Below are 21,049 nucleotides of genomic sequence, written 5' to 3'. Positions count from 1 at the left end.
TCAGCGGAAATACATCCATCAAACTGTGCATGATTTTCCATTTTCTTGTGCATATAGGAGGGGGGGAACATTCTAAACAGGATTACAGTGCTGCTGAAAGCCTGAAAACTATCAGCGCTCCATTAGCTACAAAGACCATCTCCTGTTACACCCTCAGCATCCAGGGGATCGATTTCTGGGCTTGGGTTTGCTCTCCATGGGCCTCAAATGGCAGACAAGAAGGGAGTTGGAGGTAATAATATACATGCTGACGAGCTGCCCCCCCCAGAAGAGCAAAGACAAAAGCAAAAGGGAGTGGTGGGACGGAAGGGTGGAAGATGAAAGCAGTTGCTACTGAAAACACTGCAGCCAGAAGAGCAGAAGAGCCTGGAAGCGTGACTGAAGATATATAGGAGAGAAGATGTAAAGAGGCTAGGTTACAGAGGAAGGCCAGGAAGAAAGAAGTTGAGGATGATTCCAAAAAGACCTCTTATGAAGAAGAATTGGAGAAAAAGGAAAAAGAGATGTGACTGCAGATGTCCTGCTCTGTAATGGTGAGTCTCATTTTGATCATCAAGTACAAAAAAAAAGAGGAAACCAAATTTAATGCATGCAGGAGAAACGAACCAGAAAAACCTCAGACATTAATAAAGATTTGTTGTTTTTGGGGATTAAACTCAATCTTTTTTAATGTTTTGTCAAATTTCTGGGCATAGAACTAGATGTATTTTATTGTAAGCATATGTTTATCGGTTCCATCAAAAGTTCCATCAAAAGAGACAATAAATATTTATGAAACTATGAACATGATTCTCCAGCTGCAGGCGTCTTCCTTAGAAGAAAAAAATTACAGATTTTGGTTATTCTACTTAAAAAATTAGAGGCCCTCATAGATTTTTCCATCCTTACCGATACTGGATGCTAAAATCCGTTTTAGTTTTACATAAACTATAGTATCAATGCCAACTAAGGAGCTGATCAGCCTCCAGCTCTGGGGGGGGGGGGGGGGGGGGGGGGGGGGTGCCGCTCTGCTGTGTTTTTTGTCTTTCCCTCCATAACACGTCTCCTTAGGGTTCCAAAGTGGGCAAATTACTGGTCAATCCAACACATTGAAACCACGGTCATTAAACCAGGCATTGGTAGCTCTAGCTGCACTTTGTTCCTCCTGAAAACCTGAAGTACCAGAGATGAATGTCTGCACGTACTGTACTTACATAAACATGATCGAAATCTGACCGCAACTTTAACTGCATCATATTATCCTTTGTTGAGTGTTAACATTTTTTTAAGCTCGCTTTTGGGATAAGGATATAAAATTGTAAATATCACTTAACTGACAGATTCAGGTATACTTTTAGTGAACATGTCCTTCCTTACAGATTTAAATCAACTTTAGGAATGAATTGGAGTAAAAAGTAATTTAGTATAGGGAAAAGAATTATTGTTTTGTTGAGGTTGATTAAAAACAAAAAACTGTGCTGTTACTAAGAGTAAGACAACAATCCAGGGGGGTCGTGAAATAAAAAAAGTAAAATGTTTGTCTTAATAACTAAAGATAAAAAAAAAAAAAACAAGCCTGTAACAACTGCTATGTGTATTTTCACATCTCAAAAATACATATTAAATATACAGGCTTAAAATATCAAGATGGGTATTATTTATCAAGTGCTTGGACTTCTTCATCAAGATACAGGCAATCAATTTTGAACTATTTGCAAGGATAAGTGCATTTTATGATTGCCTCCTTAAGCGTGCAAATGCACGAGTGGATACATGAGCAGGAGGGGAGAAGGCACTGCTTTTATGACAATGGAAGAGAGTGGACTAACAGGATAGAGGTAAAAAAAAAACAGTTCTAGAGGATGAAGGTACGTCTGTTGATTGCTTAACTTTAATCAAACCTTTATTCCTTCCACTTCAATTTCAGTTGACATGCCTGCATGCACCCCAGGGTAACAGCTTCAGTAGCATTTCCTGTTGATTATCTTGAACATGATTTTTTTCGGCCATAAAATGTCTACGTTAGAAAAATACCTCTTGTATTGGTCTAACACAATATTCTATTATCGGGATATTTTGCTATTGGATTGTGTCTCTTTTCTATGTAATTAATTCAAGTAAACATTTAAGTCTTTTTACTGCACAGTGCTGCAGTGGGTAGCACTGCTGCTTTGCGGCAAGAAGATTCTGGGTTCAATTCCCGGCCTGGGGTCTTTCTGCATGGAGTTTGCTTGTTCTCCCTTTGCATGTGTGGATTCTCTCCGGGTACTCTAGCTTCCTCTCACAGTCCAAAAACATGATTGTTACAGTTAACTGGCTTCTCTAAATTCTCCTTAGGCTCATTGTGTCCGTGAATGGTTGTTTGTCCTGTTTGTCTCTATGTTGCCCTGCAATAAACTGGCGACCTGTCCAGGGTGTAACCCACCTCTCGCCCATTGACTGCTGGAGATAGGCACCAGCACCCCTTGCAATCCCAACAGGGATAAGCGAGATGGAAAATGGATTGATTTAAGATTTATAAATTTGAAATAGTGAAATAAAATATTCTCAGTGGAGCTGAAGAAGATTACAGAGAACGAAGTTGGATGGTCACCAACCTGAGAACAGAGCAGCATTACTAGCTCCACCACAGACGTGCTGGACTTCATGCACACCAGACCTGCAGAACAGACAGAAACGCCACAGTCAGGAGTCTTTCATCTCCTGATCCACCAAAAAACAAATAAATTGAACTTCCAGAGACACTCGAACATTAGCAAAGGTATAGCAGTGTTAATACTTTTTGTTATTAGAGTCGCAAAAGTTTAATTTACAAGAAGCATGCCACAGAAAAGACAACAAGGAGAGAGATTCAGGAAAGGAAAGAGGAGAAAAGAGAGAAAGAAGGGAAACTGAGAAAAGACACAGACAGTGAAGTACAAAACAGGGAGCAGGTGGGCAGATTGAGGACACATTTAGGACAACCTACAATTTAAGAGATGCTAAATATAATCTGATCTAAAAATAAAAAAAATAAAAAATCACCTGTCTAGCTATCTGAGTTCTTATGGTGCAGTGTTGACTTCATACTTGCCTGACGAATGGGTGAAGCAGCTCAGAGACGCTCATTCACTCAGTTTCTCATACACACACAAACGCTCGGTGTTTCTTACACTCAGACAAGGCGGTGAGGGACAGTAAATGAGGAGACTCCACAGAGAGGGACGCCAGTTAGAGAAAAAGGAGCCGTGTACAGCACCTGTACCTTCTATGAGCAGTTCCTGCCCATGGCTACCCAGCAGCGTCCTGGACAGGAAGGGAGCGAAGTCCACGAAGATCTCCCTCAGCAGCGGTGCTACTTTCTCCAGAGCACGCTCCAGCTTGGTGGTGATGCTGTGGAGGGGGGGAATGGGGCGAGATAGAAAGATGAAGAAAGAAAACAAGTGAGAAGAAGATAAGTGACAAACAGACTTTACTTTTTAGAATTTACAAACAGATGGAAAACATGCATGCATGAGAGAAATAAGCAGGGAAATGTGAGGACAAGAGAAAAGCAGGGAGTGTAAACCAGACATGGACGACACAAAAGGTCCGAATCAAACATGACGATGGTTTGGGTTCAGTGGCTCGGCGGCTGTGTTAATACTGGGAAGGTGCTGCAGTTAAAAACATTATTGAACAAATCAATTACAAAAAAATAAATGAATGAGGCAGCTTTAATATGTTGCACAAACTGGATTGTATGTTTGCTTGTCTTATAAATTATTTTAGCTTTATATAACAGAACAACAGATCACTATAGATGCATTTTTTTCACTGACCAAAGAAAGTAAATTTTAAGATTTCTTGGAAAACAAAAGCTGAATATTTTGAAGTTACAGCTCTGGTTTGAGTGGTTTGCATGCACTCAAAGTGGATTAAGATGTAATTAATTCTGGATTCTTAGTCATGATTTAAAGCATTTATCTTATTGTGGGTTTTTAATAAAACATGTAACTTTAGTCAAGAGTAGAAACAAACCCTAGACTCTAATTTATTTTGTATTAATGCATGTTTTAAAAAAAAAATTTCAGGGAAGCTGAATAGTTTGTGGCTTAACCGTTTGCAATTTTTTTTGTGTGTATGATAATTCTGAAACCTTGAAATTTAGGAAATTTGGATTAAATTTTAATTAAAGCACAAAAAAGTACCAAAAATATATCACTAAAGGCATGATTCAAGTTTGTAATGAGTAGATGTGAAGTTCTGACTGGTATCTTCAGTCCTTACTTGGTAATATGTGTAAGCTACTAAATACCGATGGCTGTGTTCTGTGTTTTGAAAAAATAAAAAAAAATAATATATATATATATATATATATATATATATATATATATATATATATATATATATATATATATATATATATATATATATATATATATATATATATATATATATATAAGCTATATTAAAGCATTAAATTGCAGGAAAGCAAACTGAAACATCAATATGTTAAAAAACTGCTGAGTTTGTTGTTATAAAACAAAAAGAAAACTTTAGAGCTATTTTCCTAGTGCAGTAGAGGGTTAAAGAATACAGTGTAACCCAGGTCTGATCTAGACTTTGGGCTCAGTGTGGGAAGACAATCATGCACTAAGTGACAGACTAAAATGTGGTGCCGCAAATGCGAAAAGTATGAGTTGTTGGCCTTAAAACAAAAGCGATGCCGTCATCTTGCTAAAGCAAAGATGTCCGTCTTTTGTTACATGGCATACAGAGAACATTTAGTCGTAGCTGGGCAGAGCAGAAAGGGTGTGGTGGAGGGTGTGGCAGAGAGGGGAAGGGGACAGGACGGGTGTCTTCTTGCCTAAAACACTGTCCTGCATCTCGGGGGGCTGCCTGGAAGCCTGCCAGAGAGCTAAAAGACTTGAGCTCAGGGGGCGTCTGACCGCTGCGCAGCGCACACTGCGCCACCTCACAATAGGCACTGGAATACAAACCACACATAAAGAAAAACACACATGCAGACATGCACACTGATTAAGGATCACACGTACACACCCACACACTCCTGTGTCTGTGCACTTTTACAAGAACAAGTGTCTGCTAATACTAAAGCACAAACTTCTTCAAATCATTTGCTTCCTTAAAGTCATTTTCCTGTTCAAACTTTAGAGACAAAACAGAGATTGATGTTAATGACAGTTTCATTTAGATTTTTCTAGAAAACATTGCGAACTGTGAGTTCAAGCCCATATTTTAATACATAGCTTTGAATATTTGGTCATATCCCCTGAAATCTTTCTCCTGTTCTGTTACAATATTGTGATTTGTTACTGTATATTATTTGGATTGAGGTGAAAGACCAACACAATGAAGAGCAAGTTAGATTAACTATATTTATCCCCCCTGAGTTAATATTTTCTAGAATCACTTCTTACTTTAATCACATCTGCAGATCGTTTTGAATTTAAATATATTTTTTTCTAAAGTTGTTTTTTTTTCTCTACATTTAGATACAGATTTGATTTGTCTAGTTGTCTTTGGAAACTAACTGGAAGTCAGTCAGAACAAATAGAGAATGTTTTTGACTCAGCGATCAAGTTGTGCCTCAGATTTAGGTCCAGATGTTGACTTCCACATTATCTAAAGCCGCTCCAGCTGTTTGTTTAGTGCTCTGAACACTTAAACCTAATCCCAAACCGCTCCCTAATCACTAACACTTCACTATCAAGTGTCACTCCCTTGATTGAATGTGGGGGGGGGTATAAACAAGAATGGGATGGCTTCTTCCCTCAAACAGAAAAGAAAAGCAGTGGCTGCTATGGCGACAGTGCAAGTGCAGTGTGGCTGTAGCTCTGTGGGGCAGGTTAACAGCATTAAACATTTGCCTCTTTCCTAAAACAAATATATACAGTCGAATAAAACAGTTTCAAAGAGGACCTGATCCTTTTGGATTTAATTACGTTTTTTTCATATACTAACTTGAGATTATTATTACAAAGATGCAGCAAACCAGAAGAATTTACATTTGGCGGAATGTGTTTCCTCCGCCAGCAGGCAGCTGTAACACTTGTTACTGAATTCCAGCAAGCCTTCATCTGATGCAGACTCACTATCTAAGGGCTGAACAGTCCACTGGCCCTACCCACCACGTGGGTTGGGATGGCACTTAATGTGGCGGACCCTCTGTGAGAACGCATAAAAAGAAAGTTAGTTCTCAGGGTTTAGGGACTGGTTTGGGATCCGGCCTCACTCATAATGTTATATCATAATGCTGTTGTCACCATAGATCTATGTGGGGTTGCTAGTTTCTTTTTTCCCAAACCATCTAAAAAAAAAGCTTCTTCTCTGGCCATTTTTTCACCTTCTCCTTGCTTGTGGGAAACTGCAAACAGGCTTTTCATGTTTCCATCTTCTTCACCCAATTCCAAACAGTCCAGATGTTTTGTTGACACATTGTCAGTCCTCAGCTGCGGGCCTAAGCAGCTCCTCCAGAGTTTCTCCAGATTAAATGTGCACCACTAAGGCTTTCAAAGCAGCTTAAATAACAAACAGGTGGAATCCACTTGCTAATTTGGTGATATCTGAAAGTTAAAGGTTTCTCTGGATTTCACTTAGAAGCATCTGTGTAAATGGGACTGATATAAATGCATGGCCAGATACAGTATCAGCTATTTGGGGGACTAAACATTTGTTTCCTCTCTTTTTGAAAAATGTTGGTCTATCACATAAAATCCAAACAAAACGCATAAATTGTTTGTAACATGAAGAACATAAAAAAAAAAAAAACTTCAAGGGGTATGAATACCTTTACAGTGTGTTGAAATTAATGGCTTTTACCTTACCTACAGTGAAAAGCAAGCTTAGACAATGAAACACAGTCATCATGTCGAGGCTGAAAAGCATTACAGTGTTAAATAAGTGGGATGCATCAGTGGTACGTGTGCATGACAGCTTAAAATAAGTATGGTGGGGAGGAATATTAATCTTGATTGATATTCAACCTGAGAGGCAGGCGAGCTCATGTTTCACTTCCTCTGGCTGGAGGCATCTGGCCGTCCTCTAATGAGTTGATTCTGTGTGTGCAACTGTAGCCATTTTTCTCTTCTTTTTTTTAACCATCTAGGAGGTTTAATAACAAAGCAAGATCCTATAAGATAAATTAAATTCCTGTGAATGTTCAGATTTTTCATTACTTCATTACTCTAACGGTAGCAGATGTTCCCGTTTGTGTTCAGAGGCGGAAGCTATGAATTTACACATAAAACAGTTTATGCTTTGCTCTAGTTTCACCTAAATATTAGATGCTGTGTTTAAACAAACTCATTGCGGCTGAAAGTGGCTGGTGCAGCCACTTTCCTGATATTCAGCAGCTCTTACAGACAAGAACAAAAATACATCATCTACTCTCCCTGTGAGCTGTAAGAACTCTCCAAGAACGATGAAGGGATGGGAGTGAGGTGGAAGTATGATTGAGACACACTTGAAGCCAGACGAGTTAACGTGGTAACAAAAACTAAAAAGGAACGAAAAAAGAGGAAAGAAACCAAATGGCTGAGCAGCTTTCATGACAGTGTTTAAACGCACCTCATGTTCTCCATGGTGTCTTCTGGCATCGGCGCCACTGTCTGCACCGCAGGCAGATTCTTACTAGTTGCGCCATTAACGAACGACGACGAGGACGAAGAGGACGAGGAGGCAGAATCAGCAGCACCTGGGAAGGGGGGGTGATGCCCAAAAATAAGTCGACTATCACTGATACAAAATACCAATAAGAGGCAAATAAATTTTATTTAGATATTATTTATCCAGACCTGCAGCCACACCTTTTCTGATCATGGTTTGTGAAAATAGCTTTGCAATCAATATAAAAAAACAATCTAATGCAGGGAGCAAAGCCCCAGCCTCGTTCATAATGGAGGCATAACACAGAACAGTAACTCTGAGAGGCTGGCAGAGACACCAATACCAATCTATTCCCCTACAATGGATCCAGAGTGTGATGCTACATCTTCTACGAGCAGCAAAAAAGAAAAGTAAACAAGAGCAACTGTGTGAAAGCGTTGTTGACAGCCAGAGGAGAGATTGCTTTCTCGCACCGAACTGCTTGTGTTTTCTATCCAATCGTAAACTGGTCTCATCTGGTTCCTGCAACGCTGACACTATTTCTGAAAAAAGGAGCTGCTGATTCAGCTCGTCTTTATTCTGTTTTTTCTCTGGGTGGAAATAAAGCGAAGGAGAATTTTGAGACGACTCAATCAATTCACAAATATTGTTCCTGCCACATAGAAAGTCATTTAGGTAAAACAGTTAATTAACCAAATCTATATCAGGGTCAGAGAGGCATTGATAAAAGTTTTTCCTGCCCGACGTTATTGCAAGTTTTCTGTAAATTCTTATTTTCCAATTCGACTCTGATAATAAAAAGAAGATACCACTTTTTGATAAAGGGGATGGTTTTTAAAAGAAGGAAATAAATTATTCCTTTTTTTAAAGCAAGTACATTTGACGAATTTTGTAATTAATGTATTGAAATATTTTATTATTGAAAAGGTAAGTTTATTTTTAAGAGTTACATATTTAGATAAGAGAAACACAATTATATTGGTAAATCAAATTGCTATCTTTCTTATATAACCATCCAAATTGGAGTTGGAAAATACAAAACTGAGTGAGAAAAACCTGCAGCTGTGTAATGCATTTAGAGATAGGTAATAGTGGTAGTAAGGATGTGGTCTTTGTTAAGTTGAACAATGTTGTGTGCGTCTTTTGATCCTGCACAATCACATTGAAGTTTAACAAAATCTACAGAGATAAGTGTAACTTTTCTTCTTTTTTTATAAACATAGAACAGAAACAAAAAGAGAGGATGTTTTTCCTTTATTTTCTAACATATATTTTTCCACCCCAGGTATGTTTTTCTGCCCTGAACAACTTTTATTTTGTAGCAGCAAGGCTTTATCCATACATCTGAATGATCTGTGCAAGTTCTCACCTGTGGTGTTGATCATGCTCTTAGGGGTTGCTGTTGCAGCAGCGAAAATGTTGGGTGTGCTGCCAGGAGTGGCCGATCCGCAGGTGGTGGGTGTGCCCACCGTGTTGACTGACAGGCTGCCTGGTGGGGGCTTTTTCACTGGAACAACGACACTCCTAAAAAAAGATTGGACACAAAACCATGAGGCAAAGAGGCACATGAGACACCAGAGAGGAAGTTTGCTCTTTATGTTCAAACAGTACTGAACTGACGTGACAGTCAGTCAGACAGTGTGGCAACATGAAGCGACAGGTGACAACATATGCCAGTAGTAGTGTAGAAAAGCCTCTCATTTAACAGACTGAACAATATTTTTTAGATTTGGCTCTTTTTTGCTTGTTTCATTTATTTGAAATAATATGGAAATTATTGAATTAATCAGCTAATATAAAACCAAAGTAATAAAGCCAATATTCTAATATTTCTATCTAGAAATCCTCTCCCAATGGAAACTTGATGGTTGAATAAAAGCAAACTTTAACAACTTTTTTTTTAAGGGAGAAACATAATTTTTCCTTGAAAAATTTAAAGAAATCCAACCAACAATTTGAGTGTATTAATGCAGCTACAGATAAAACCAATATTGTTTTTATTTCTTTCTTTAAGATATAGTAATAGCTCTGCTAATCTCCCAGGCCTTTATCTCCAAGTCACTCTTAAAAATGAAAAGTAATGCTACGTTTACACCAGACATGCTTTTGGCAGCAAAAAAAGTGGCTGCTGCTTCACTTTTTTATACGTGTAAACATTAAGATCCAACGTGCTTCAAAAGCATCTCGGATGCTCCTGAAGTGCATCCGGTAAAGTTCATCAGATGCATCTGATGCTTCTGCTGCTCCTGTGTTGAATGGCAGAGAATGGTTTAGCTATATTTGCTGTGATCAGTGGGTAAAAAATAGTTCCAATATTTCTAAATGAGAAAGTCCACCTTAAAACATCTTCTATGCAGTCAGTTCATTAAGATTACAATACTGCCATAAAATATTATTTTGCCAGTGGAACCGCTCAGACCCCCACATACCAGTGTTGTCTGTCACTGGGAATCCCCAGCAGCAGCTGGGGGGTTCCCCCTAGAGTTGCGGAGGAAGTAGCGTTTTTCAGGTATGTGGTACAAACTACAGGCACCGGAATAATAAAAGCAAACATATTTTGCCGACAAGTTTCGACATTTAACATTAATCTGGGCCATAATAAACAGTTTCAGAGGAGTGATCATAGCGATCCGCTTCAGCAACCTTTGACTTTGCATGTAAACCAGCTGCTTCTGCTGCTTCAGTCGCGTGCAGTGTGAATGTAACATAATATTGATGCAAAAGGACAGATGAGACCAGAGCCTGTAGAGGCTGGAATGATAATATAAACCTTTGCTTCTGCTTTGGGTTCAATGCAAATAATTGACTCTGGATAGAAGTTAGTCCATCCTATTACTTTAAAACAAATGTAATTCATTATTTCCACCTCAACAACATTGTTTGAGTGAAAACATTTCCTGTTTTAGCAGTCAAACAACTGGTAGTGTCTCCCAAAACAAGTAAAACCGGGGCATGACTGGGTCTTGCATTAAGAGATCGGAACCAAGCGTTTCCAATCAGAGCCTCTGTATTCTTTAACATTTGGAAATGTTAAAGTAGACAGATACTAACATTTCTTGGATTGGTGATTTATTGAGATTATTTAGTTATTTCCCCACTTATAGCTTATATCTTAAAATTCATGTACTAAAATATAATAGTAGATTTTTCCCGTTATTTTAGAGTGAGATTACGCTACCCAAATATCTATTTATTGATTTCTACAAGCACTTAGACAGAATGCCTAAAGTGGGTCGAAAATATGGAGAGAGGCCTTAAGAATGATGCAGATATCCTGGAGGGATGAATGTAGAGCAGCTGCTATTAATAATGCATACTGTATTCAATCAATGACTTAGCTCACAGAAGCAGTGACAGAGCAGGATCAAGGAGACTAGATGATGCAGAGGAAACTCAAGCAGCTCATCAATTTTCAGATGAGAGTGTAGACTAAACAAAAGGACTAACCATTGCCTTATTAGTCATTTTAAAAGCATTCTTTAAAATATCCAAATAGATTTTATCTGGTTTCTTTTTGTTTCAGTGAAGGAAAAATGAAACTGCTGTTAAGTGAATCTATGGGTCTTAATCAACAAAGACCATCACCACCCGAGCCAACCAACGGCCCTGGATGACTGAGGAGGTCCGCCACGCGCTAAAAGCACGGAACTCAGCCTTCAAGTCTGGTGACAAGGAGGCACTGAGGACAGCTAGAGCCACCCTGAACCGTGCCATCAGGTTAGCAAAGCGGAACCATAACCAGAAAATCCAGCATCTGTTCCACGACGCCAACAACACCAGGAGCATGTGGCAAGGCATACGGGCGATCACAGACTACAACACGCCCCCTGCCCCGGTGGATGAAGTTGATGCTGACTTCCTAAACGGACTAAATAACTTCTTTGGGAGGTTTGAGGCACTAAATCGCACTCCAGCAGTGAAGGCTGTCCCACATCAGGAAGAGGAGGTTCTCTGCCTTGACACAGCCGACGTGTGGAAGACTCTGAGGAGGGTCAACCCGCGGAAGGCCCCAGGTCCCGACAACATACCTGGGCGGGTGCTCAAGGAGTGTGCAGGTCAGCTAGCTGGTGTCCTCACGGACATTTTTAACACCTCGCTGGAGCAAGCCACAGTGCCAGCATGCTTCAAGTCTGCCTCCATCATCCCAGTGCCAAAGAAACCTCAAGTCACCTGCTACAACGACTACCGGCCCGTCGCACTGACTCCCATCATGATGAAGTGCTTTGAAAGGCTGGTAAAGGAACACATCGTCTCCAGTCTCCCCCCAACACTCGACCCGTTCCAGTTTGCCTACCGGCGAAACCGCTCCACTGAGGACGCCATCTCCTCTGCTCTTCACCTGAGCCTGGCCCACCTGGAGGAGAAGAACACCCACGTGCGGATGCTGTTCCTGGACTTCAGTTCAGCGTTTAACACCATCATCCCACAGCACCTGGTGGGAAAGCTGGAACATCTGGGCTTCAACACACCCCTTCGAAACTGGCTGCTGGACTTCCTCACCAACAGACCTCAGTCAGTCCGGGTCGGTCAGAACACCTCTGATGTCATCACCCTCAGCACGGGCTCCCCTCAGGGCTGCGTCCTGAGCCCCCTGCTGTTCACCCTGATGACATATGACTGCGTCCCCAGGTTCACCACCAATCACATCGTGAAGTTTGCGGACGACACCACGGTGGTGGGCCTCATCAGGGACGACAACGACCGGGACTACAGAGAGGAGGTGGAGCAGCTGGTGGACTGGTGCAGTGAAAACAGTCTGATCCTGAACGTGGAGAAGACGAAGGAGATCATCGTCGACTTCAGGAAAAACCGCCCCCACCATGCTCCACTGCTCATCAACAGCTCAGCTGTGGAGGTGGTCAGCAGCACAAAGTTCCTGGGGGTGCACATCACGGACAACCTCACCTGGACTGTAAACACTTCATCTCTAGTGAAGAGGGCACAGAAGCGCTTGTACTTTCTGCGGAGGATGAGGAGAGCCCGCCTGCCCCCGCCCATCCTCACAACCTTCTACAGAAGCACCATAGAGAGCGTTCTGACCAGCTGTCTCTCTCTGTGGTGTGGAGGCTGCAGAGCTTCTGACTGGAAGAATGTGAGGAGGGTGGTGAGGACAGCGGAAGGAATCATTGGGGCTCCTCTTCCCTCCATTAAGGACATTTCATCACAGCGCTGTGTGTCCCGAGCCCGTAATATCATCAAAGACCCCTCACACCCCCACCATGGACTGTTCTCCCTGCTGCCCTCTGGAAAGAGGTTCCGCAGCATCCGCTGCAGATCCACCAGGTTGTGCAACAGCTTCTTCCCCACTGCCATCAGACTGTTGAACCTTTGATCCACAACCCGAACTCTGCACCTATTGCACATTATCGGGCATCAAATGCTGCTGAACTTTTAACTTTTAGCCCTTTAAATTGTTCATCTCATTGTATTTTTCAATAACGCATTTTTTGCACAAATGCCATTTTGCACTGAACCACTGCAACTTGCACACTGTCTCTTATCCTCTGCACTGTTCACACTTTGACCACTGCTGCACTTTTTGTATTTTTCTATAACTCGTGCCATTTGAAATATCAATGCAACGTTCATAAGCTGTATGTAACGCAATTTCGTTCTGTATGCACCCTGTGCATACAAAATGACAAATAAAGAAGTCTAAGTCTAAGTCTAAGTCTAATCAATGTTGACTGTAATAACTTTTGGATGTGTTTTAAAGTGAGTGCTGACAAATCTATTTCTTTTTTTGTTGGTCTCCTTGTAGATATGACTGACCTGTCAAAGGAGTGGAACTGCATGGGCAGCATGGGATGGGTCTTCAAGGCAGGGTCTGGGTGGTACGGTGTTGGTCCGGACTCCTGACCCAGTTCTGTGCCGTCAATGGGAGCGGCCACCAAGCTCTTCAGGATCTCCTGCATTTCAGGGAAATAATAAAATCTGGTGAACAATGAATTATTACTGTGGACACAATTTGATTTGTGTCACAGAAACAGAAAAATAGGTCTAAAGAAGATTTAAACTATGAAAGCACAGCCTGTCAGCAGAGGTACAGTGAAAGCATTTTATCTATTTATTTCTTTTTAAAGATTCTGAGGCTGTTTTAATGCAAACTGCATAGATAAAAATATAGATCAGTCAGCCTGACTGTATATCAACAGGTTCAAAGATGCATGACACATAATAAAGCAGAAAAATGAACACATTTTATTTCAGATAGACAACCATAAATTAATTATTAAGGCAAAAGATGTCAGATAAATAAGCTTCCCACCCCCTAACAGCTAGTGTTACTGTCTTTCAGAGAGATTGTTTCTTGTCCAGATTAAAGGTTTGCTTCTTTCCTACTGCATGTTCAGCCGTTTGCATCTCATTGAGATCTGGGTTTTGATATTTCCCATTTTAAGCCTGTCCTGGGTGCTTCCACTAGTATATGTTTTTGATCTTTGCCATGCAGCAGGGATCTGCTTGCATTTTAATTTCTTCTACAAATGTTTCCTCATTTTATCAAGTAGGTACCCTCTCATACTTTTTTAGAAGTCTTGGTGTCTAGATTTGATACTGACCAAGTCCTGCTGCACCAAAGCCTGTCCAAACCGTGACACCTCTGCAGTAGCTTCATGCTTTACAATTAATATGAAATCCTTTCCTGTCATGCTGTATTTGATTTTTGACAAGCATATCCAAATATTTAAACTAAAGATTCCTTAGAAAAGTGTATAAGAATAACATAATAGTGACGAGTTAAAAAATAAACAAATCAAAACTGTAGTGTAAAGTGTTTTAACAATATAAATTCTGTGCACCTGGAGAATAAATAACCAATTAGGGACATTTTTACAGTAATGGATATTTGAAAATAGCAGTAACATCAGAGATGTGCAAAATGCAAGCAGCGTGTTTTCACTAACAAGCGCAATAACCTGCAGTACAGTAGGACCCATGAGGGTTTTTCCGGTTTATTTCAGGATACTGTGGTGTGCATTCAGGCTAAACTTGCTTGAAAAGGGGGGAACTTTGTACGTTAGAGCATTTTTAACCACTTACCGGGCTCTGGTAGCTGCAAAAATCAGAAGGCTCCTCTCCTATCGTTACTTTAACTTCATTAATCAGGTGCACTGACTAAAGCCAACCTAATTCAGAGCTTTTTTTGGGGCAAACCAAATGCTGAAACAATACTCTCATCATGTACATCTAGTGAGGTCTAAAATGCACACGTGTAAATTAGGCCTTTTTAAAAGAGAATAAATTAGATTTTTTTTTATTAAAGAACAGTTTAAAGATTTTCTTCTTTATTGTTTAACTGGTATTAAAACCATTTTTTTCCAAATACGTCAGAAGAACACAGACTTGATATAATATCCTTGTTTTAAGCTCACCTTCACATTAATGCCTTTGTTTGTTTGGCTGATGCTAGAGATGGATGAAGGAGGGGCTTGGCTCGAGTTCGGAGTGGATCTGGGCTCGTGGGGAGAATCCAGAAGGCTCTCCTGCGACCTTCGCACATCAGACAGACTGCACAGAAGATCTGTGCCTCCTCCCCCACTTCCTCCCACTCCTCTTCCATTGTCTCTGTCTCGGTCTCTGTCTGTCTCTCTCCCCACCAGGCCCAAACCGAGCCCTCCAAGGCCCACCTCTGAGCCGTTGAGAGATCCGGCCACGTGTCCTTCTTCTCCGATGCCTGAGTCTGTGTGAGGGAGGCCGGCGAGTGGGGAGTCGTCCACGGGGGTAGGGGTCTGCTTGTCGCGGTCAGTGAAGGCTGAGGATGGGTGCTCTTTTGTGATGAGAAAAAAATACATTTCATTGTTTTAATTAAAACACCTCTATACCGATAAGGAAATATGATTATATGACTGAAAATAATCTACTAACATCTTTTCTTGTAAACTTTGGTTTGTTCTGAATAATTAAAAAACATTTGGGGGGGTGGGGTATGATATCCCTGGCAGATTATTGCATGCAGCCTGTATTTTCTCCACTCCAGCGTTGAAGTGATGAGTCACTGGTGAATAACTGATATGTACAAGATGAAGTAAAAGAAGAAAAACACAGAAACAATCACCTGTACTGGTTGGAGAGTTTATCTCGTGGCGGATGCTTCTCCCCGACAGGCTGGTGGACCTGCCAATCTCTCTCTGTGGTTCCAAAATGTCTCGGTATTTTGACACCATGAGAACAGAGATGAAGTATACGACTGCAAGCGCCAAAAACTGCGCTTGCTTACTGTCATCCTGCAGTAAAAAAAAAAAAAAAAAAAAAAAAACACAAAATATACATTGTAAATAGAGAGCATTTTACACTTGTGTTATAAAGGAAAAAAAAAACACAAACAGGCCTGCTCACCACATCTCTGAAGACCACCGCTCGAAGACGGTTGATATCCACGTCCTGCAGGAGTCTGTCTGGATCCTGCTGAGAGTATAAGGCATGAAATGTATTTGGTCACAGGTGTCAAAGCCTCTGTCTCATCCTTAAGGTGCTACAGGATGCGAATATGATGAAATGTCTGTTTGGTACCTTGCTGGCAGTGGAGGCACTGTGGAGGCTGTCCTGTGACTTGCTGCTGGTTAATGAAGACTTGCAACTTCGATCTCTCTGTCTTTGTCTGCACTCCAGGCAGTTTCTGACAGCTACACAACAAACTGAAGGCAGAAGGAGAAAACATGTAAAGATGGTATGATGCTGAGGGCTACATAAAGCTACAGGTGGATCCCTCTGCTATGCCTAATGATGTTTTGCAATTTGGTTTTTCCAAGTTTGATTTTTCAGCTAAATTAGAAGAAAATATTTGATGTGCAGTATAACAGATTTGTATTTAGCAAAAACTTTAAAAAAAATACATTCTTTAGGTGTTTGCAGACTGAGGTATAAATCTGTAAGCATGAAAAGCAGACCAGCAAATTTGAATTTCATAGGTATTCTTAAAGATAATTCAGCTTTCTAGAAAAAACTACGTGACTCAAAGACATTGGTTCTGGGCAAAATGAATGAAAATTCTCTTAATTTCTATACAAGCAAATTCTTTATAATAAAAAAAAAAGCCTGATTAAAGAGTCGACCAATCAGAACAGGGTATATTTTGGTCAGCACCAGAAGTCTGTCTTTCTTCCTTCTTTGCTTATTTATTTATTTGTCTACTTTTGGGCCCTAATAAACATCTAATTTTCTTCTCAGAAATGTAGATGCATCTATGAATCCACTTCTAGGTTAATCAGATGTTCTAAGAGGATTTTAAGAAAGTTGAAGAATTGCATCTAAAAAACAAAACAAAACAATGTTTATTTACCGGAATAGCATATATATTACTATAAAACAGTGAACATGAGCAATGTTTTATTACTTAAGTTTCATAAATAAAGGATTCTACAAGCTAAATGATGTAAAAGGCTGAGAAGAAGTGGTTTATATATAGAAAATGCTGTAATGTACTCCTCATATTTCACTTGTCACTTTCTCTGCTTTAGAGTGTGGGTCATACTGCAGGTCAGCTCTGTAACCAGGGAGTCACTCTGTTCTCATACACAGCAAGCAATGGATGTGATGATAGAGAATCGCTGCTAAAGGCTTTAGATGAGTCACCAATGGATCCTTGTTTGCTCAGGGTCAGGAACATGTCGTTTTAGGACCTTCTCTGGTTCGAATAAAAATGGTCAATGCTGTGATGGCAAAGATACTTAATTAACATAGCCGATTGTAGCAGTTTATTTTTTTAGATTGTAACCCGAAGTTTCCCATTTTTGGCATGAAAGCTGCTCATTTACGAATGCACTACATGTCAGCATTGCCAGTTTTTTAGCTCAAAGCACACGCTTTCTTGTGGATTGTGCCACTTAGCAAAGTAGACTTTAAGCGAGCAATTTTCAGCATCAAAGAGCTGTTTCAAATGAAGCCAGAAGTAGAAAGATGGCAAAAGTCATCTAAAGGGAAAATGTATTCTCCAGCACCTGGCTGCAAGAAAAGCAGAAAGAGGGCAAGTCCTGAACAACAAACGATAAAGACAGGAGGGAAAAAAATCTGATTTCAATACTGTCCTTTTATTTTCAAATAACTACTTTGATAGAAATAAACATTTTTTGAATCATTATTAGGAGATCAAAGTCTCCTAATCTGAAAAAAAAATATCTGAAATTTATGATTAAAATTTTTTTAGATGCACTAAAAGTAAGACAAGCTGTTCCTAAAATAAAATAATTTTTCCTTGGTTAGAGAAAATAAGCAATGCAATTTACCAATGGAACAAAACAATTTACTTTTAAAATAAAAAAAAAGAAACCCATCATCCTATTTCAATTTCATAATATCTAATTATAATCAATGAAAGGACAAAAATACAAATTTTATTAGCAGATCATCTTCTTTATCTGCTCAGGGAAAGTATACATATTTAAAAAAATCTTTACCCATTTTCTTTTTTTTTTTTTTTTTGCAGCATGTGGCAAAAGCCCTTTCCAGTGTTATCTCTTATAAAAATGTATATGTAAATGTAAAATGTATTTATTTTAGTTTCAGATACAAACTGACTTAATCTTCGCTATTATTTATCTGTTATATTACACATAGTAGCATCGTGTTGAAGCAAGCTGTAAAACTGTAAGGAACATAGTATCTCCACCCCCACTCATGACTGCTGCAGTCTAGATTTCGATCAATACGGTATATTTTAAAGCAGGACCCACCGAGGCGAAGACACTGCCTCATTAGTCCTCCAGACGACATGTTCTTCTCCGCTTCGATCTCACTGAAGTTCAACGAGCTGGCAAACACCAAAACGTCCACCATGGCCATCAGGCGAGACAGAAAAGTGACCGCTGTCTCTGAAGACATGCCCTGCGTTGCTTCTATGTTTTCCAACTCCGTCTAGGATGGAGAGATGACAGAAATCCACATATGTTTGAGAATTGACCTGCAAGTAACGGGGTTATAAGCTCACTGTATATAAGGATGTTTTTTAAAAATAAATCAGCCTTGGGAAAACTGGCCCTGGATCAGCCATGGCTGTCTGAGAAAACAAACGGGAACAGGAAGAGCAACCTTCAGTGTCATGCTGAGAAATCAAGATGATGAAATCTGGTAAAGTGCTCTCTAAAATACAGAGTAAATGCAGCCGGATGACACACAGGTAATGGCAACAGTGGCGTTGGGACAGCAGCAGTGCGGCTTGTGGTCGTCATGTGACCTTTAAATCAGCTCTGCGTTAATCCCAAAATGCACAGAGTTCAAATGTAATATAGAAAATTCAATCGCAGCATAGCAGAGCTTTTAAATCAAGTGTTTGGGTTTGCTGTTTCACTGCTTCTGTAATAGGAGTGTGCAGATCTGTGGGGAGTAGACAAAGTGCACGCATCTGAAGGCTCATTAGAGCACAGACAGTGGAGGAATAACAGAGACAGAGTGAGGACAGAGGTGCTCTGGTTGTTGCTCTTAGTTCTTCTGGTGATGATGAGAGTCTCAGGCTCAGTACGCACCTCTCCCCCTGCGCCTCCTCCCCCAGGAACGGGGGTCACCTCCTCTCCCTTCGAACCCCTCTGGGGTCCGGCTCCTCCTGCCTTCTTTAGTGTTGATACAAACGGGACATTCTTAGCAAAAGCAAGTCTCTAGGACTGCCTAAAACACGCTTCTCTCATTGAAAATAAACTGCAGCCCCGCTCAGAAATTCCCACAGACATGAAGAGCATGAAGTCAAATTAAGTTTAAACTTTTAGTCATTTATTGGAACGATTCTCAAAGTCAATGGAGGGCACCGTATAAAGCAAACAAATACATCTTGATGTAAGTAAATAAATGACAAAATATTAATTCTGTTTTATTTCATACGGACGTTTATATCCATTAATGGGATATTTTTTATTAATAACAGAACTTGTTGAAATGTTAAACTAATAATATGCAATATATGAATTATTTAAACTGGATAAAAAATATAAATACACCTTTACAGATCCTGCTATCTATTAAAACTTTTCCAATAACAGCCTTTAAATAGCAAGTTTATTTTAGCATTGTTTTAGCCTTTTTATTAAAGCTTAGTACAACTTCTATTAAACCTCAGTTATTACATGGATGAATGTCCCCTAATCAATTGCAAACAAGATAGCCAGTTTTAGCCTAGCTGGATGTGTTTCTACAGGGTTGAAAGAATGTGTAAGATGTATTCAAAATGGTCATTTTGGCCACCAGTTTAAAAATAAAAAAGGCCATCCCAGAAGCTATATGTCAGCATAGCAGAGAGGTCTGCAACCTTCGGCTCCGGAGCCACATGTGGCTCTTTGGACCTTTAGCAAAGGCTCTTAATACTAGCTAATAATGATATAAAGGACTAACTAATATACGATGATAAAAAATATTAGTGTTAGAAGCTTTAGCGGACTTTATGACAAATATTTGAATTGAATTTTCACAAAAGAATGACATTAAATGAACCAGAAATATGTTTTTCGAGCCTTTTTCTTTTAACTAGTTAGAAAAATATGTGTTTTTTTATTATTCTAAAAGCTAAAAACACAAATAAACTGCTGGTTGTTTAAGGTGGCAACAGATGGCAGATATTTACCTAAAATAATAGGTTGTGTTTTATTAAAAAGTAATGTAATATTTTGCAGTCAGACTTTGCCTTTCAAATCTAAAGAGCAAAATGGATCTTAAGATTTGAAAGGTTGCAATTAGCTCAGTATAAACAACCCAAAACCATTTTTAATGTGTCTTTGGGATCCCAGTCCTGTCCATGCTTTAACCAACTTTACTTTTTGATTTAAAGAGCAGTTGAAGAATCTGGAAGTGGTTAAGCAGAACTTCAACATGATGCTGCCACTACCCTGTTTGAGAGCTTCTCTAGGATTGTTATGTTTGAAACCCTCAGAAATCACCAAGGCTAATGCGGATTATAAACTGGTGTCACTGGATCGTAATGGTGCTGATGAAGAAAGGAGCCTCTGCTCTGAAATAAGTAACCTCAAGCTCATGTGCTGTGCATTACAGCTGTCGAATAGCAGTAAAGCACAGGTGTGGCAGCATTATGCCAAGGGTTTGTTTTGCTTAATTTGTAGCTGATGTACTTTTTCAGTGACAATAATCCAAAAATTAGAGGGCATGTATGTATATATTTGATGGTTTATGTAAAATTTTGTTAAATTTCAGACATCTAAAAAATATGCACCGAAATGTTAAAAGATAATTAATAAGCTGTTCTGTTGCATCAACAACCAATCAAGATTATTTATCAAATAAATAATTAAAAGCCCAAAATTAACTTGAAAGTGATTGCTATGTTGACCAGAACTATTTTTCTGACCTGTTTTAAAAAAAAAAAAAAAAAAAAAAAAAATGACTACAAATGATTTATTCTGGAGAAATTCCATAATCCTTTGTTATGCTTCCCCTCTTCTCATTAATGACTTATATTTGTTTTGTGTCCTCCGCAGGTTTAATCTCAATTAAAGATTTAATTAGTGGCAGAGAAGCTCAGCAGATACTGTAGGTCACCAGGGAT

At 39.6% G+C, this 21,049-nt stretch overlaps 1 protein-coding gene and 1 long non-coding RNA gene across 4 annotated transcripts in view; one reads left to right on the top strand and one right to left on the bottom strand.

Moving 5' to 3' along the window:
• The window catches only part of nbeaa (neurobeachin a), a 150,273-nt gene that overhangs the window by 21,500 nt on the left and 107,724 nt on the right, over positions 1-21,049 (bottom strand). For both annotated transcript variants that reach the window (XM_038278784.1, XM_038278785.1), the window contains exons 27-38: positions 19,029-19,112; positions 18,240-18,420; positions 16,081-16,205; positions 15,907-15,975; positions 15,626-15,794; positions 14,943-15,337; positions 13,342-13,478; positions 8,939-9,093; positions 7,531-7,657; positions 4,808-4,927; positions 3,218-3,351; positions 2,577-2,638 (exon numbers count right to left, since the gene is read on the bottom strand). In XM_038278784.1, the coding sequence (XP_038134712.1) occupies positions 2,577-2,638; positions 3,218-3,351; positions 4,808-4,927; positions 7,531-7,657; positions 8,939-9,093; positions 13,342-13,478; positions 14,943-15,337; positions 15,626-15,794; positions 15,907-15,975; positions 16,081-16,205; positions 18,240-18,420; positions 19,029-19,112 (1,758 nt within the window). The remainder of the gene's footprint in view (positions 1-2,576; positions 2,639-3,217; positions 3,352-4,807; positions 4,928-7,530; positions 7,658-8,938; positions 9,094-13,341; positions 13,479-14,942; positions 15,338-15,625; positions 15,795-15,906; positions 15,976-16,080; positions 16,206-18,239; positions 18,421-19,028; positions 19,113-21,049) is intronic.
• On the top strand, positions 243-19,991 carry LOC119779209. 2 transcript variants are annotated; one of them, XR_005280192.1, is made up of 3 exons: positions 243-533; positions 13,331-13,612; positions 14,981-19,991. It is a non-coding gene; the product is annotated as an uncharacterized LOC119779209 (long non-coding RNA). The 2 variants fall into 2 exon arrangements; XR_005280193.1 differs by having other exon boundaries at positions 253-533; positions 13,331-13,506.

Source organism: Cyprinodon tularosa, unplaced genomic scaffold (assembly GCF_016077235.1).
Source record: "Cyprinodon tularosa strain WSP-4 unplaced genomic scaffold, ASM1607723v1 ctg144, whole genome shotgun sequence".
NCBI lineage: Eukaryota > Metazoa > Chordata > Actinopteri > Cyprinodontiformes > Cyprinodontidae > Cyprinodon > Cyprinodon tularosa.
This window is presented reverse-complemented; position numbering and strand designations above follow the sequence as displayed.